This window comes from Neophocaena asiaeorientalis, unplaced genomic scaffold (assembly GCF_003031525.2).
Source record: "Neophocaena asiaeorientalis asiaeorientalis breed wild unplaced genomic scaffold, Neophocaena_asiaeorientalis_V1.1 scaffold242, whole genome shotgun sequence".
NCBI classification, from domain to species: Eukaryota; Metazoa; Chordata; class Mammalia; order Artiodactyla; family Phocoenidae; genus Neophocaena; species Neophocaena asiaeorientalis.
The window spans coordinates 6,592,930-6,608,959 of NW_020172451.1; the positions used below are offsets into that span (position 1 = coordinate 6,592,930).

Sequence of the window (16,030 nt, forward strand, 5' to 3'; positions counted from 1 at the left end):
CCAGGCAACTAACGTCTCTGCTTCCCTGCCCTGCACCCAGACACAGGCTACCGAGAGCCCCCGCAGGGCCCCCAGGACCTCCTGCTTCTTTGCTTCATCGGCCTCCTGGCTGTCCTGGGCATCCTGGCCACGGCCCTGCTGCTCTGGAAGAAGGTAGGGGCTCCGGGCACACGGCGATGCTGCCCCCACCCCACTCACCGTGGCTTAGGGATGCCACCCCATGAGGGGGTGCCTGGAATAGGTGTTCCTCATGGCCACTTGCACCAGGGCCCCCTCCCTCGCCCTGCGCTGTGGCTGGGCCTGTGCTGCCAACTCACCACCACCAGGTCCTTTTTGATCTTGTTGCAAGAAATCAGGGCTCTTGAGCCTTTTCCGGGCCACGGGTCCCTCTGAGTGTCTGATGGAATCCATGAGCCCGCGTGCTTACCATTTCTAGCCCTCCAGATTAGGAAACCTTATCTCAGATTTTCTGGATCCCCGGCAGCCCAGAAGGAAGGAAGAAGCATTTCCTCAGGGCCGCTGGGTGCCAGGCACCCTCCCAGGCGTGCTCTGGTTCGCGTCCCAGCGTCACTTGGTGAGAGACTTTTCTTCCCATTTTACAGCTCTGAAAAGTGAGGCTCAGAGAGGCGGTGACTGGCCCTTAATATATTTCCTCCCCACCCTGCTGCTCTTCCAAGGATGGGTACAGGCAGGACAGCTCTTGTTTGCCCTCACGGAGCAGCTCCCAGGCTTCAACCTGGGTGTGGACACAGTAACTGGGCTTCAGGCAGGGGCGCTGAGGGACTCATACTCCATCTGTGGACCCCCCGCCACTTGGCTTACTGTATGACCACACAAACGCCTCCCATGAAGTGTGAAGCACAGCCGGTGAGGGCAGAGCAGGGTCAGGGCAAGACCTTGACCCTGAGCCCTCACTTCAGCCCCTGCTCTGCAACAAGAGGATTTTTTTTTTTTTTTTTTTTGCGATACGCAGGCCTCTCACTGTTGTGGCCTCTCCTGTTGCGGAGCACAGGCTCCGGACGCGCAGGCTCAGCGGCCATGGCTCACGGGCCCAGCCGCTCCGCAGCAATGTGGGATCTTCCCAGACTGGGGCACGAACCCGTGTCCCCTGCATCGGCAGGCAGACTCTCAACCACTGTGCCACCAGGGAAGCCCCAAAAAGAGGATTTTAATGACTGGATCTCAGTGTCCTGAGAGGCCAGGGAGACAGTGGTGCAGAGTAGGTGCTCAGTAAAGTCTCGAAGGGAGGATGGGAGAGCGTGAACCTTGAAGCCTCAGCTTGACCTCAGATCCCAGCCCCTCCTCCTGCCACACGGCCTCGGAGACCCTGCCTCCTTCGTCCCTCTCCCTCTCGCCTTCCCTCGTCTCCTTCCAGGAATAGCTGTTGAGTGTCTAGTGTGTGCCAGGCACTGGGCTAATTGTCAGACACAGTGGGAAGCAAAACAGATGCAGCCCCTGTCCTCTTGTCAAGTTTCGACCCTCTCCGAGTCTGTTTTCTCCTCCAGAAATGGGTATAAGGATGGATCCCCACCCTTACCCGAAAAGGGTGGAAGAGGCCGCATTTGCGAGTCACCAGCTGGTGCCCGACCCCTGGTGGGAGCACAGTGCATGGACACTTCCTGCTGTCCCTCCCTGCACTTGAGGGAGGAGGGGCTGCTGTGAGAACCTGGTCCTGAAGGAGAGAGAACTCAGGAGGCCAGAAGCTGCTGCTGGGTTTGTGTTGCCAGAGAAGTTCCCAGAGCTTCCCGGAGCTGGATCCAAATTCGGACGTGGCCCCTGTAGATGCTGCCCCAGAACTGGATGGCCGGCGTTTGAACCATGAGCTGAGCGCAGAAACAAAGCATGCAGTGGGAGCCCCGGCCAAAGACGGGCCCGGCAGCCAGCCACGGGGGCCGGGAGGACAGGGCCGAGGAGGAAGAGGCATGGAGGACGCCAGCAGCACTTCTGATAAATGAATCGAAGCCGGAGCCACTGACTCAGAAGAGACAGACGATTCCTGTCCTGAGAGCAGGTTCGAGGGCTCACACTCAGCCTGGGGTCAAGGTTGGCTCCCCGGAGCGGGCAGCCTCCGATGCTGATCCGTCCTCATCCTCGCAGGGCATCAGACACAGTCTCCCTCCTCCACGGCACACTCCTTCCTTGGTCCTAGGATCCCCCGGTGGCCCTGTGCTGGGTCACCCACATGTTCATGGCCTCTGAACGTTGGCACCTCCCAGGCCCCTTCCTCAGAGATCTCCTCATCTGTCTACGCTCCTCCGTGACGGCTCTGCTCCCGGGATTACAGTCCCACCCATGTGGCTGCCCAGAGCCCCCCAGCCCCCCACCCCGAGCGAGCTCCAGATCACGTCCACTCCGTGTGGGCACCCACGGGCGTCTGCACCCACCTGGTCAGGAACAGCACTCCTTAGTCCCCCCAGGTCGGCCCCAGCTCAGCACATGGCACCAGGCCCCCAGATGCTCAGGCCAGAAGGCTTGGTGCTGTGCCCGCCCCCACCCTCCCCCGACGGCTGATCCCTCGGCAAGTCCTGCCGGCAGTCTGTCCAGGATCCAGCCCCTTCTCTCCTGCCCCAACCCCCAGCCCCGGCTTCCATCACCCCTCGCCCAGAATGTGGGTCTCCCTGCTTCTCTCTTGGTTCTTCTTGCTTTGCTCCCCACACCCTGGCTTCTGTGTCATTACCGTCTCCTCCACCAGAGCATAAGCCCCAGAAAGAAGGGACTTGGTGTCCCCAGTGTCTGGGAGACCCTGCCACATAGTGCTTATGGAAGGAGTGATGGAGTAAATGAGAGCTGAGACCTGAAAGATGAGTCAGAGGTGGCCAGGCTGTGAGGTGGGCAAGGGGATGGTATCGCTCCCATTTTACAGAGGGGGAAACAGAGGCTCTACGGGTTTCCTAAGCTGCCGATTGGTTTATTCATTTGAAAATCACAATTGGAAGGGTAAATGCTGATGGTCTGGGACAGGGCACCCAGATGGGGCAAGGCTGGCTCCAAGGAGGATCCCCACCCCAGTAATAACACTGCACTGTTTCCATGGCCTGGGACACATCCTCAGACTCCTGTCCTATGTTCAGGGCGCAAGCAAGCCCTGAGAAGTCTGCCCCAGCCCCTGGTAGGCATGAACTCCTCACGAACCCACAGTGGCACTTACCTCCCTGGCGGCCCCACCAGCCTCAATAGGAATGCCATGAGGCCAGGCCTGGGTGTTGCTCCCCATGGGGTCCAGGAGATCCCCTGCCCATAAGCCCACACTGCCAGCCTTGGCAGTGAAGTAGGTGGTGCAGGGGAGGGGCACTAGATTTGAGAACAGGGCACCTGGGTTTGATCCAAGGGCAGTCAATGACTAGCTGGACAAACCTGTTTCCTCCTCTGGCAAGTGGGAAGTCCATGCCCACCTCCTTAGGCTACTATGAGAATTAAATGACAATAAGTCCCAGAGTTCTTTGTAAACTGTAAAGAGCTGCCCGGATGCCTGCACCGATCTCTCTGTGAGACCTGCACTTTCAAACAAAACAGGGGAGTGAAAACTCCAGGTACTGTCAGATCAGCATCTTGGTGAATCACACAGACCTGGGTTCCAATCCTGCGCCTGCCACTTCTGGCTCTGTGACCTCGGGCAAGTTGTCAGCCCTCTCTGAGCCTTCACAGCCTCGTGGGTAGAACAGGGATGATATGAAGACTGGTCTTGCAGGTTTGTTGAGAGGCACAGGAGATAAGGCAAGTGATGCGTTTAGAACCCCACCTGGCACCCAGTGAGGCTCCATGTACTCCCGAGCCATTATTATGCTGCGACTGGGGGTGGCACTGGCTTCTGCCTGAGTGTTAAGTAGCTCTCGAGAGCTAATCCCAAGTAAATGGTCTGGGGATTGGCAGGCGGCTAGGGTTTTTAATTAGGTCCTGCCCCGAGATGAGGCTGTGTTGCTTCACTGTCGGCAGTGTGGTGTGCCTGAGATGAGGGGGGCGTCCGGACAGCCTCCCTCTGACTTGGAAGGAGCTGAGCCCTCACCCTCCCGAAGGCCCACTGCTCCGGCCTCCACGACCATTAGCGCTTCATGCAGCACCCAGCGTGAGCTTTCTGAATCCACTTTCTGATCCTGGCGCCTCCTGGTTAAAGCCCTCAGATGTTTTCCACCGTCCACCCTCTTCTCGAAGCCCAGCATGGCCGTCCTGACCCAACCAGGGCAGGTTCGCCTCTTGGGCCATGCTGACCGTCTTTAAATTCTTCCAGACCTGCTCCCTCTGCCTCTCCTCCCTCTCTTCCCAACGAACTTCTCAGCCTTAAACAGCCTTCCTCTCAGCCTCCCTGCCAGGCGAGGCGGTTTTTCCCTCCCGTGCGCCAGAGGCTCCGTCCCCATCGGTCAGCGCATGAACCACACGTGGTAAAACTGCTGGTTCGTTGTCCGTCTCCCCACTGGGTCTTAAGCTCCGGGAGGGCAGGGATGGTGTCCCCTTCTTCACACCACCTGGCTAACCAGAGTGTGTGTAGTTGGCCAAGGGCCACATAAGTGGCCCACGAGTGTCAAGAGTGCTTGACTCCCTCATCGCCTCCCTGGACCTGTGCAGCAATCTCGCAAAGGAGGGTGACGGCTGGAGAAACTGAGGTCCAGAGAGAGTAAGTGTTTGAGTGAGGCCGCAGAGCCAGTGAGGGGCAGAGAGGGACTGGACACCTGGTCTGGCCTGCGCTGGCTCACTCAGCAACACCCACAGTGATCGGCTGCAGCCGGGGACCCTGTCACACTGCTGGCACTGTGCTCTGGCACTGGGTGGTACCTAGAGCCAGGCACTGGGTGGTGGGCAGTTGCCTCGCTGGGGTGTTTATCGTGTCCGGTGTCCCCGGGCAGTTGAGTGGTTTGATGTAGGTCTTGCAGGTATTTGCCCCGTTTCCCTGGAGACGGTGGATGGAAGGTGCTGAGTGATGCACTTCTGAGTGGCCTCATGACAACCTGCCATCCTTTCCTCTGGTGGGGTCTGGTCGGGGGTGGGAAGAAGGAGAGCCTCTGGTCCCCAGCCCTGACTCCTTTCCCCACAGAGACAGATGCAGGCTCCACGGAAGCACACTGCCCAGAAGTGCCCGGGCCCCAGCGCTGCCAGCAGCCGGGAGCAGCCTCCACCAGAATCCATCTACACAGTGAGTCCTCCGCCCTCTGAGGCCTGGCTCGGGGTCTGGTTCCCTGGCTCGGCCAGTGTACCAGCTGTGTGACCTCTCTGTGAGCCTCTACTTCCTCACCTGTAAACTGGGGACAAGAATTCCTGCCTGGAGGGATTTCTGTGAAGGTGAACCGAGGTTACAAGTGTGTGGCCCTGGGCCCTGGAAGGAGTGTAGGTGTGAGGTGCCACTGGGGTCCCCTCCTTGGCGTGCCCCGCCACTTATGGAATGAGGGCCAGTGAGGGCACCGTTGGTGAGGAATGAAGAAAGTCCCTTCATCTGACCAAGTGACGTGGACCCGCTCACCAACTCCTTCCTGTTTTCGTTGCACAAACAGCATCGGAGCCACAGCAGCAAGAATCACAAAAAGAGGAAAGAGTCAGGCAGTGTCCCACGCCCTTAACACACCAACGATTTTCAATTCTTCACACACCCCTTCCCCACCGCGCGCGCACACACACACACACACACACACACACACACACACACACACACACACACTGTTTTATGTCCTTACAGTCAAGCAGAGACATGGCTGAGATGCTGTTCGCTCCCCCAGCCTGGCTTGCCCATCTGGTCAACACGTGGTCACTCTGCCCGGTGGCTGGGATGGTGACAGACATTCTTTTTTCAGTTACATCTATTTTAGTTGAACAAATAACATATGCTCATTGTGGAGAAAGTGAAGAATAAATGCCACCCAGTGTCAGCTGGGGTCTCAACTCCACGGGGCCTCCAGCCACCAGGTAGCGGTCTTGACTCAGCACCTGGGAGGTGCACAGCCATGTCTGGGTCCTGCAGGTCCTCCAAGGGCATGTTCCGGGACTCTGCCTGTATGTGCTGTAGCTGTTCCTGTCCCCACCACCCTGACTCATACGTGAAACTCAGGTCCTTCCTCGATGTCCATAAAACCCCGCGCAGAGGGTGTTCAGAATATGGTCCGGTTTACTGAGGATGAGGCAGAGGGGGACGAGGCAAAGGCAGCATTCCTACAGGGCAGCGCCCATAACCCCAAACAGAACGTAACACGGCCAGCTCTCATGGGGCCTTCAGCCCCTCCACCCCAGGGAATTTCCAGCAGCCACTGCTTCCCACGTGGCCCTAGACTTCCCCATATTCTCTCTTCTCTCCCAGCAACTCATCGTGGTATTTTCCCTAGGAGGAATTCTGGTGTCAACTGTTAAATGAAAATATTTCTCTCTCTCTGTACACACACACACACACACACACACACACACACACACACACGAGATCTTTCTATATATATCAAAAAGAGGAAAATAACCATCATCCTAAGCCTATCTTCTTCCAGTATAAACACTAGTCTCATTGACCTCTGTACCTTCCAGTCTTTTCTGTAAACACATACAAAGAGACCCCTACACACACTCACACATACTTTTTTTAAAAAAATTGGAGTAGTACAGCTAGTTTTGTTCATGTTACAATATCTCATGAACATCTTTTCACATGAATAAATATCCTTCTCCAAGATTACTTTTAATGGAAGAGACTTTTGCATGGAACATCTTTCTTGCCCGTGTTTAGACTTCTCTGGAGTGTGAGGAAGAGGCTCAAAGGCCCTGCCAGGTTGCAGGGTGGCTTCAAAAGGTTTTAGGGCTGGAAAGGAGATGTGAAGGGAGGCCACAGACTCTGCTAGCCCTCGAGACCAGTCCCTAGCTGCTGGGGTTGGACCTGGGCAGATAAGAATACACTAACAAGAGTGATGATGATGTCACGAAGTCATTTGTTGAGTACCTACTACGTGCCAGGTACTGTTGTAGGATTTTATACCTGTTATGTCATCAATACTCATAATAGGGCTTCAGGGTACGGGTGTTGTCCCCATTTTAATTTTCTTTAATTTTATTCATTTATTTTTGGCTGTGCTCGGTCTTAGTTGCAGCATGCAGGCTTCTTATTTGCGGCATGCGGACTCCTTAGTTGCGGCATGAGGGCTTATTAGTTGCGGCATGCATGTGAGATCTAGTTCCCCGACTAGGGATCGAACCTGGGCCCCCTGCGTTAGGAGTGCGGAGTCTTACCCACTGGACCACCAGGGGAGTCCCTAATTTTATTTTCTAATTGTCTATTGCTGGCGTGTAGAAATACGATTGATTTTTGTATATTGACTTTATATAGAGAGTAACCTTGATGAATTCACTAATTAATTCTAATAGTTTCTCTGTAAGTTCCTTTGGATTTTCTATGAACCTAGTCATGTCATCTATGAATAGTGGAAGTTTCATTTCTTCCTTTTTAATCTTCATACCTTTTATTTCTTTTTCTGTTTGTTTTATCGCACTGCCTCAGACAGTGATGGTGAACAAGAGTGGTGACAGTAGACAACATCCAGGGAAGGATTTTTTTTTTTTTTTTGCGATACGCGGGCCTCTCACTGTTGTGGCCTCTCCCGTTGCGGAGCACAGGCTCCGGACGCGCAGGCTCAGCGGCCATGGCTCACGGGCCCAGCCACTCCGCAGCATGTGGGATCTTCCCGGACCGGGGCACGAACCCGCGCCCCCTGCACCGGCAGGCAGACTCTCAACCACTGTGCCAACAGGGAAGCCCAGGGAAGGATTTTTGTATACTTCTCCTCTACTTTCTTTGGATGGATACTTAGATCACTGATTTTCAATCTTTCTTTTTTCCTAATTTATGCACTTAAGGTTATGAACTTCCCTTTAAGTATGGCTTTAGTTGTATCCCACAAGTTTTGATATGTCATAGTTTTGTTGTCTTTCAGTTTAAATTTCCCACTTGCCCCATGAGTTATTTAAAAGTCTTTTGCTTAATTTTCAAACGTTTGTTTTTTAGTTATCATTCTGTTTTTTGTTTCTCACGAATTCCACTGTGATCAGAGAATACATTCGGTAGGATTTTAATCCTTCGAAGTCTTTTGAGACTTGCTTTATTGTTGGCTTATATTTCGTCTGCATTGTGCATGGCTGAGTGAGTGTTCTATCTGTGTCAGTGAGGTCAAGTTTATTGATTGTGTTGCTAAAGTATGCCATATCCTTATTGATTATTTTGTCTATCAGATGTTGAGTGAATTGAGTTAAAATCTGCCCATTTGCTTGTAGATTGTATATTTCTCCTTCTGATTATGTCAATTTTTGCTTTTTATTCACGTGGAAAAATGTTCATGATATATTGTGACAGGAAAAAAAAGCTGTACTACTTCAGTTTTTTTGTGTGTGAAAAGTTGACCTTTTTTTTTTTTTTTTTTTGCGGTACGCGGGCCTCTCACTGTTGTGGCCTCTCCCGTTGAGGAGCACAGGCTCCGGACGCGCAGGCTCAGCGGCCACGGCTCACAGGCCTAGTCGCTCCGTGGCATGTGGGATCCTCCCAGACCGGGGCACGAACCCGTGTACCCTGCATCGGCAGGCGGACTCTCAACCACTGTGCCACCAGGGAAGCCCAAGTTGACCTATTAAGGAGCATGGATTTGGAGTAAGCCAGACAGACTGGGGTTCAAGGCCTAGTTCTTTTGCTCAGAGGTTCTGCTACTTAAACTTTCTGAGTCTTGGTTTCATAACCTTTAACATAGGGCTACTGATACAGTATTACATTTACAGTTTGCAAACATGCTATGATTTCTTCTATTTTAAATTCTTTATCTTGAGCTCACAGCCACCTCCAGTGACCCTGTCCTTTCTCGACGACTGCTTATAACAGATCTGTCAAAATTCCCTGTCTTCAGTTTCTGTCTCTCCTTTCCAACCCACTCAGTCAGGCTTTCTGCACACCTCTTCCTTCTGCCCCCCAAAGCCTTCCTTCTCAAGGTCACCGTTGACCTCCACATTGTTCAACCCCGTGGCCAGTTCCCAGTCTTCCTCCTTCCTGATGAGCAGCAGCGTGTGACACCAGCGAGCTCTCCCTCCTCCTAGACACACTTTCTTTACTTGCTTCCAGAACATTCCACTCTCTCCTAATGCCCCTCTGACTCAGCCTGCATCCCTGGTTCCTTCTTAGGAACCAGAGAAATCCTGACCTCTAAACATTAGAGTCCAGGCCTGGGGCCCTTTCTCTTTGATCTTCACTCCCCTCCTTGGGGGTGAAGCAGCCTCAAGGTTTTGAGACCCTCTACACTCTGACAACTCCCAAATTTATACGTCCAGCCCAGGCACCTCCTCTGAACACCAGAAGTAACTGCATTTGGACCGCGTATCGGCTTCTCTCTCAGACCAATCTCCAATTCTTTACCCATCGAAGTACCTCTTCCCGCAGTCCTCCTCATGCAGTGAATGGTTGCTCCATCCTCCCTGATGTTTAGCTCAGGCTAAACATTTTGAAATTGCCCTTTCCTTCTCTCCCCCCATCACTGCTCACATCGGATCCATCAGCACATCTTATTGCGAACATATCCAGAACCTGGCCCTTCTCACCCCTCCAGGGCTGACGCTGGTGGGAGCCACCACCATTTCGTGCCTGGAGTCCTGCAATTGGTTTCTAATCAACTGGCCCGTTATTATCCTTGCCCCACAGTCTGTGCTCCACCCAGGAGCAGCGGAGTGATCCCACCCAAACACAGATCACATCCCGCTCTGCTCAGAGCCCTTGGTGAGTCTAGGTCCCCCGAGAAGCAGACACCAAGACGGGGGTAAATGTGTGATAGTTTTATTAGGGAAACCACCTGTGAGAGAAAATGGAGAAGACTGGGAGAGTCATCAGACTCTTGCAGATCTCATCCTGGGTAAAGGAAAGGGTGAAGAGAGGCAGAGAGGATGCATCGACCACCGCACCATCTAGGGAAGCTTCAGCAGGCCATGGGGAGCCCAGTCAGAGGAGTCCCAGGTCTCCCAGGGCGGGAGGCTGTGACGGCATCCCTGCTGAGCTCAGCCATTGGCTGGCGGTAGCCCACGGTGGCGGGGGGGGGGGCCCTCTGTGCACATGTAATGATGGGTTTCAGAGCCCAGCAGCTGGGGCCCCGGGTCGATGCTGATCCCTGGAGTTGGAGGTCTGCGGATCACGTTCTCATGACCACCTCGGCCGTCTAGTGAGATAGATTCTGTCTCACTCAGGGTCAACACCGGAGCCCTGACAGTGGTCTCTGAGAGCTCTGCCCACAGGCCCTCCCACTGTCTCTCCCCTCACTCACTCGCTCCAGGCACACTGGCCTCCTTGATGTTCTCCAGATGCACCAGGCTTGCCCCCCATGCCCACCCCGCAGGGGGGCCTTGGTGTTGGCTGCACCCTCCCCTCTACAGTGTCCTTTCTGGAGCCGTCCAGGGGCTGCTGTCTCACTCCCCAGCTCTCTGCTCAGAGGCACCTTTGCAGGGAGGCCTTTCTGACCTCCCCACCCTCTCCATGAGCCAACATCCCCATCTTCCTTCTCTGGGTCTCTCCGTGGCACTTACGGCCACCGATTTCTTTCTGATCGTGGTCTGCCTGGCGCCCTCCCCCGCACCAGCCCAGTGCCTGGCACGTAGTAGGTGCTCAGCGATCAGCTGAGTGGAGGTCTGTTCTTAGCTCCCAGCTGGCTGGGGTTCCCTGGGGCTCGGTGCTGGGTACAGAGTAGGTGCTCCATGGCGAACGTGGGGCATCAGCATTGTAGTTTCACGCTCCCCAGAAGCATCTGGACACCGCCCCCCCACCCAGCTGTGTTCCAGCCTCTGCCTGGCCCAGCGCCTCATTCTTGCTGTCAGCCTCCAGCCCTCCCACGCCTCACGGCAGCAGGAGGGGCCTTTCCGACACACCACTGATGCTGTTGCTTCCCACTCAGAAACCTCCAGGGGCTCCCCATTGCCAGCTCCTCAGCCTGGCACGAGAGGCCTTCATTGGAGGCCAAACCCAGCCCTGCTTCACCAGACTCCTGTCACTGCCGTGGGCCGTTTACTTCACACACGCCAGGACCTTGACCTAGAGCAGAGGTGCTCCGTCTCTCCTGAGTACCACTCCTTGCTGAACAAGGCCCCCAGGTCTCAGCCGTCTGCCCCGCAGAGGGCATCATGCAAACCTCAACATGCAGGTGTCCGTGAGACCACAGCTCTTGTGTTTCCTTGGTGACAGGGGTGGGTATTACAGGGGGACCAATGTCCAGGACCCTCAGATTAGGTCCTGGCCCAGGGCGGCTGACTTCAGCTCTGGCCTCAGCCCACCTGGACAAAGGCCTTGGCACGGACTTCACGCCTCTGCCAGGGCTGGTGACCACTCAGCCCAGCATCACTGCCCATACTGGGCAGCAGGAGGCAGAGGGCTCAGAGGGCCTGGATCCCAGACCCGTATCCCAGTACAGCCCAGCCCAGCCCGTTCAGAGGCCTGGCCTTCTCCCCACAGGCGTACCCTGTGGGAGGCAGTCCCCATCACCAGCAAGCAAGGCCAAGGAGGTATCCTGTTGACAAGGCTGCCCTGCACTTCACAGCCTGGTGATGCAGGTCACTCCCTGCATGCGAATGCAACCCAGCAGGTCAGGGCTTGTCAGAGGCTTCACTCAGCAGCTGCTAATGGGCAGCAACTTCTGCAGCCTCCCCTGCCCTCAGCCCTGCAGCTGCTCCCACCCACAGCATGACCCACCCCCCCGCCCCGCAGTGTGGGGCCCAGGCCAGTGGGAGCACACGGAGTGAAGGGCGGGAGGGGCTGTGTGACCTGAGACATCTCTGGGCCTCTCTGGGCTAATGCGTGGTGGGCAGCCCGCGTGGACTGGACACGAGGGAGAAGGGAACCATCTGTGGGACCCGAGATCTGTTCTCCTGCTGACATGTCAGCCAGGAGGCCCTTTTTCTCCCTTCACTCTGTGACCAGAAGCATCCAGCTTGGGGGGCTGTCAGATCTGTGGATCCAGGTCTGGGCGGACAGGCGGTGGAGGCCCAGGGCTGCTGAGGAGCAGATTCCCATCCCGTGTGCCAGGCTTGCCTGCAGTGGTTGGTGCTCTGGGCAGGCATAAAAGCCCAACAGGCCAGAGCAGGCCTTGGAAAATGCCTTTCACCAGAATTTGGGCTCCTCCCTGGGACAGCCTTGCCCGCTTCCTTACCCAGAGGCAGGTTGGGAGCACCCCTTCCAAGACACTCCCTCTTTCTTTTTCTTTTTTTTTAATTTAAATTTTTATTTATGTTTGGCTGCGTTGGGTCTTCGTTGCTGCATGCGGGCTTTTTCTCTAGTTGCGGCGAGCAGGGGCTACTCTTGGTTGTGGTGCGCAGGCTTCTCGTTGCAGTGGCTTCTCTTGTTGCAGAGCACAGGCTCTAGGCGCACGGGCCTCAGTAGTTGTGGCACGTGGGCTCAGTAGTTGTGGCTCGCGGGCTCAGTAGTTGTGGCTCACGGGCTCTAGAGCGCAGGCTCAGTAATTGTGGCGCATGGGCTTAGCTGCTCTGCAGCATGTGGGATCTTCCCGGACCAGGGCTCGAACCCGTGTCCCCTGTACTGGCAGGTGGATTGTTAACCACTGTGCCACCACAGATGTCCTGACCCTCCCTCTTTCTGATGCAGAGGTCCCTAGGGCAGCCTTGCCATCCCTGTGTGTGATGCCCTTGAAGTGAGGGTCTCCCAAGTGCCAAATGGTTTATTACACAGGTTTTCATGCCCCGCTGCCTCTCGGAGCCTCCTTCCCCCCACCCCACCTCCCCTCCCTTCTCTTGCCTCAGAGCACCACCTGTCTCTCCAGCCTGCCTCGGCAACCCCTGCTTGCCTGTTGCCAGGGAAACCACCTCCTTGGCAAGCAGCCGGCATCCATATGACATGTACACGTGGGAAGGAAAGGTTCCTGCCTCTTGCTTAGGCTGTTAGTAGCTCTGTTCCGACATCCCCCAAGGAGCAGCATCTGCCCCTTGCCTGGGACCCCGGTGCCCATCAGGGTCTGAGGAAGGGTCCAGGCTGTGACCGCAGAGAGGGGAGGGAGGCATCAAGCCTCCCTTGATGACCATTCAACAGTTATTAAGCACCTGTGATTCGCCAGACCCTCTGTTGGGCCCTTTATGTACAATATCTCATTTAATCATCCGTTGAGCCTGAAAGAGAGACACAATTATTCCCATTTACAGATGAGGAAACTGAGGCACAGGGAGGTCCCGGGGTTGCCCATAGCTGGCAGGTGTCAGAGCTGAGAGTTGAACCTAGGCTTGTCTGATTTCAAAGCTCCGTCTCTTTCTACCATCCTGAGGCCTCTGGTCAGGCTGTTCATAGCTGGGCCAAGAGTGAGTTTGGCCCTAAGACACACATCTAGCTGAGCGAGGAGCCCCCTCATCATAGCTCATTTGGTGCTGTTCTCCAAGTGTGCCAACTACAGCTACAGTGACCCAGCAACAAACCAAGCACAGCTGTGGGAAAGGAGTGTGACTCCAGTGGGTACCTAGGTCATCTGTGAGCACAGGCTGGGGTGAGAGGTGAAGGGAGACCAACGGGGGTGGATGCGTGGGTGGGACCCTCACAGGGACAGGGCTTTGGCCCAGGGGAGTGAGGGGGGGATGACAGGAGAGCATCCTATTGAAGCCTTGGCCACGGGAGTCACATCTGGGGGCTGCTGGCTGCACCAAAGGACCTAAGGACAGGCAGGGATGGTGAGGGGGGGGGCCTGGGCCCTTCCTCTTGCCAGCTACCTGGGGGCCTGGAGAGCCCACCGGGCTGAGCACAGGCTCTGCTAGAGCCTTGAGGTGATATGAGGGGCTGGCAAGGGGCACAGAGAGGAGTGGCACTGTACCAGCGGGGAAGGGGTAAGATGGCTCCGAGAGGGAACGACAGGTGCACAGGTGCAGCCGTGTGACTGCGAGTGGCGAGGCTGGGGGTGGTGGGTGTCCCCTCACAGGTCTGCCCGGCCCCTGGGCTCCCTCGGGCGGCAGGGAGGTATAGCAGGCCGCTGCGGCCGGGGCCCTGCCCCTCTGTTCACCTTTCTCTGACCCTCCCACGTCTCTTGCAGGACCTGCAGCGCCGAGAGACCGAGGTCTACGACTGCATCCAAAGTGAGGCCAGCAGCCCGCCCTCCAACCAGGACCTGCTCTCCCAGGTACGCAGGGGCTGGGCAGCGAGCCTCGTCTTACTCCATTTGTCCCGTTCCTCATCTGGGAAATGGGTAAATAGGACCAGAGGAGTGAGCCACCTGCGGCTGAATCAGAGCCCTCTCTCCAAGGCAGCTGGCCTAGTGGTTAGGAGGTCTGGTAGATTTGAACCCCTGCTCCACCCCTTACCAGCTGTGCAGCCCTGGCCAAGGGGCTAAGCTCTGTGCCTGCTTCTCCTCGGCTGCAAACTGAGGAGCCTAACAGCACTCACCTCCTAGATTTGCCATGAGGATCAAATGTCGTACTGGGACCCCGTAGGCGCCGTGCAAGATGAGCAATCGTAACTACCGCTGGGCACGGCATAGTGTCTACACTGGCCGGTAAAGCAGGGGTGTTTGGCTTCTAGCTCCCCCCAGGCTGAAGGTGGCTAAAGCCGGGAGCTGGAGTCTACACTGATGCCAGCCTGGGAGGGTCTGGACGGGGCTTCGTTATTATCACGATGGGGCCTAAGGCACATCACTTGATCATGATTCTCTCTCTCTCTCTCTCTCTCTCTCTCTTTTAAAATACATGTATTTATTTATTTACGGATGCGATGGGTCTTCGTTGCTGCACGCGGGCTTTCTCTAGTTGCAGCGAGCGGGGGCTGCTCTTCATTGCGGTGCGCGGGCTTCTCACTGCGGTGGCTTCTGCTGCGGAGCACGGGCTCCAGGAGCGCGGGCTTCAGTAGTTGTGGCTCATGGGCTTAGTTACTCCGCAGCATGTGGGATCTTCCCGGACCAGGGCTCACACCCGTGTCCCCTGCACTGGCCAGCGGGTTCTTAACCGCTGAGCCACCGGGGAAGTCCCGATCATGATTCTCTCTTAAACCTCAGTCTGCCCATCTGTAAGGTGGATGAGTGACACTTTACTGCAAAATCAACTGCCCCTGAATTCAAATGAGTTCCAAGTTAAGTAGCATCTACACCAGAGCTTTGGACACCGTCAAGTGCAAGGTTGGATTCAGGAGCTCAAGGGCTGTGGGTAGGCACCTTGGAAAAGCCATCAGGAAGTGAGGGGAGCAAGTGCTTGGCCCCGATGGCCCAGGCTGACTCTGTTTGTTGAATCTCCTATTCTCAAAGCCCTTTGTATACTCATCCCTGAACTAGGCTCTGATTGGAGGCAGGGCTTCCCCAAGGATGTCTGGGCCGTCCTAGGCAGTGCCCACCATGTGCCAGGCCCTGAAGTCCTGGCAGGACGACTAGAAATGTTCTGGCCCTCCAGGATCCTTGGGTCTGCAGGGACAGGGTCACTGATCTTACAAACACACAGAGACATTTGTAGCCCCCTGTGAAGGGTGGGCTCTGGGGAGGGACTAGGCCAGAGCTGGGAAGGGGGCTCTCGGGGGTGCAGAGTGAGGAGGAGGTAGCCAGGGAACAGGTAGGATGGAGAGAGCACGCCAGGCAGAGGGAAGAGCACCTGGGGAGGCCCAAGGCAGGAAAGAAGAGGTCTGTGGAGTTGGAGGGCAGAGAGCAGGCATGGGCTGGAATGATGGGAGAAGAGGCTGGTGCGGTGGGCTTGGGCACAAGGACAGGTCTCCCTGTCAAAGCTACTTGGGAAGCCATCTGTTTGTCTGCCTCTGCCTAAAACTAAAGTTGTGCAAGTTTGTTCTTTTCCCTCCCTACTGTTTTTTATTTCTTTTTTTATTTTTATTTTTTTTCCAGGAGAAACAACATAGATTTGAGGGTGACGGTGAATTTAACCTGGTCTATGAAAATCTCTAGGACAAGCTCTGCCTGCCCAGGGGTCTTGCCCTGGATCAGAGGCCCTGGGGCAGCCTCTCCCTCCAAAGGACTTGATCTGTACCAGGAGCGAGGCCCCAGGGGTGCCCCATCACCTCACCGCCACATTTAAGAGGGTGCCCTCTTGCCTTGGCTGGCCCCACCCCACCCCCCCATTCTGCAGCCCGGCCACACCCGCC

At 55.8% G+C, this 16,030-nt stretch overlaps 1 protein-coding gene across 1 annotated transcript in view; it reads left to right on the top strand.

Annotated features, from left to right (window-relative positions):
• The window catches only part of NFAM1 (NFAT activating protein with ITAM motif 1), a 33,330-nt gene extending 17,306 nt beyond the window's left edge, over positions 1–16,024 (top strand). Inside the window, exons 3-6 of the mRNA XM_024737364.1 lie at positions 41–153; positions 5,027–5,125; positions 13,992–14,078; positions 15,774–16,024. Of these exons, the coding sequence (XP_024593132.1) occupies positions 41–153; positions 5,027–5,125; positions 13,992–14,078; positions 15,774–15,833 (359 nt within the window). The 3' untranslated portion in view covers positions 15,834–16,024. The remainder of the gene's footprint in view (positions 1–40; positions 154–5,026; positions 5,126–13,991; positions 14,079–15,773) is intronic.
• The last annotated feature ends 6 nt before the right edge of the window (positions 16,025–16,030 follow it).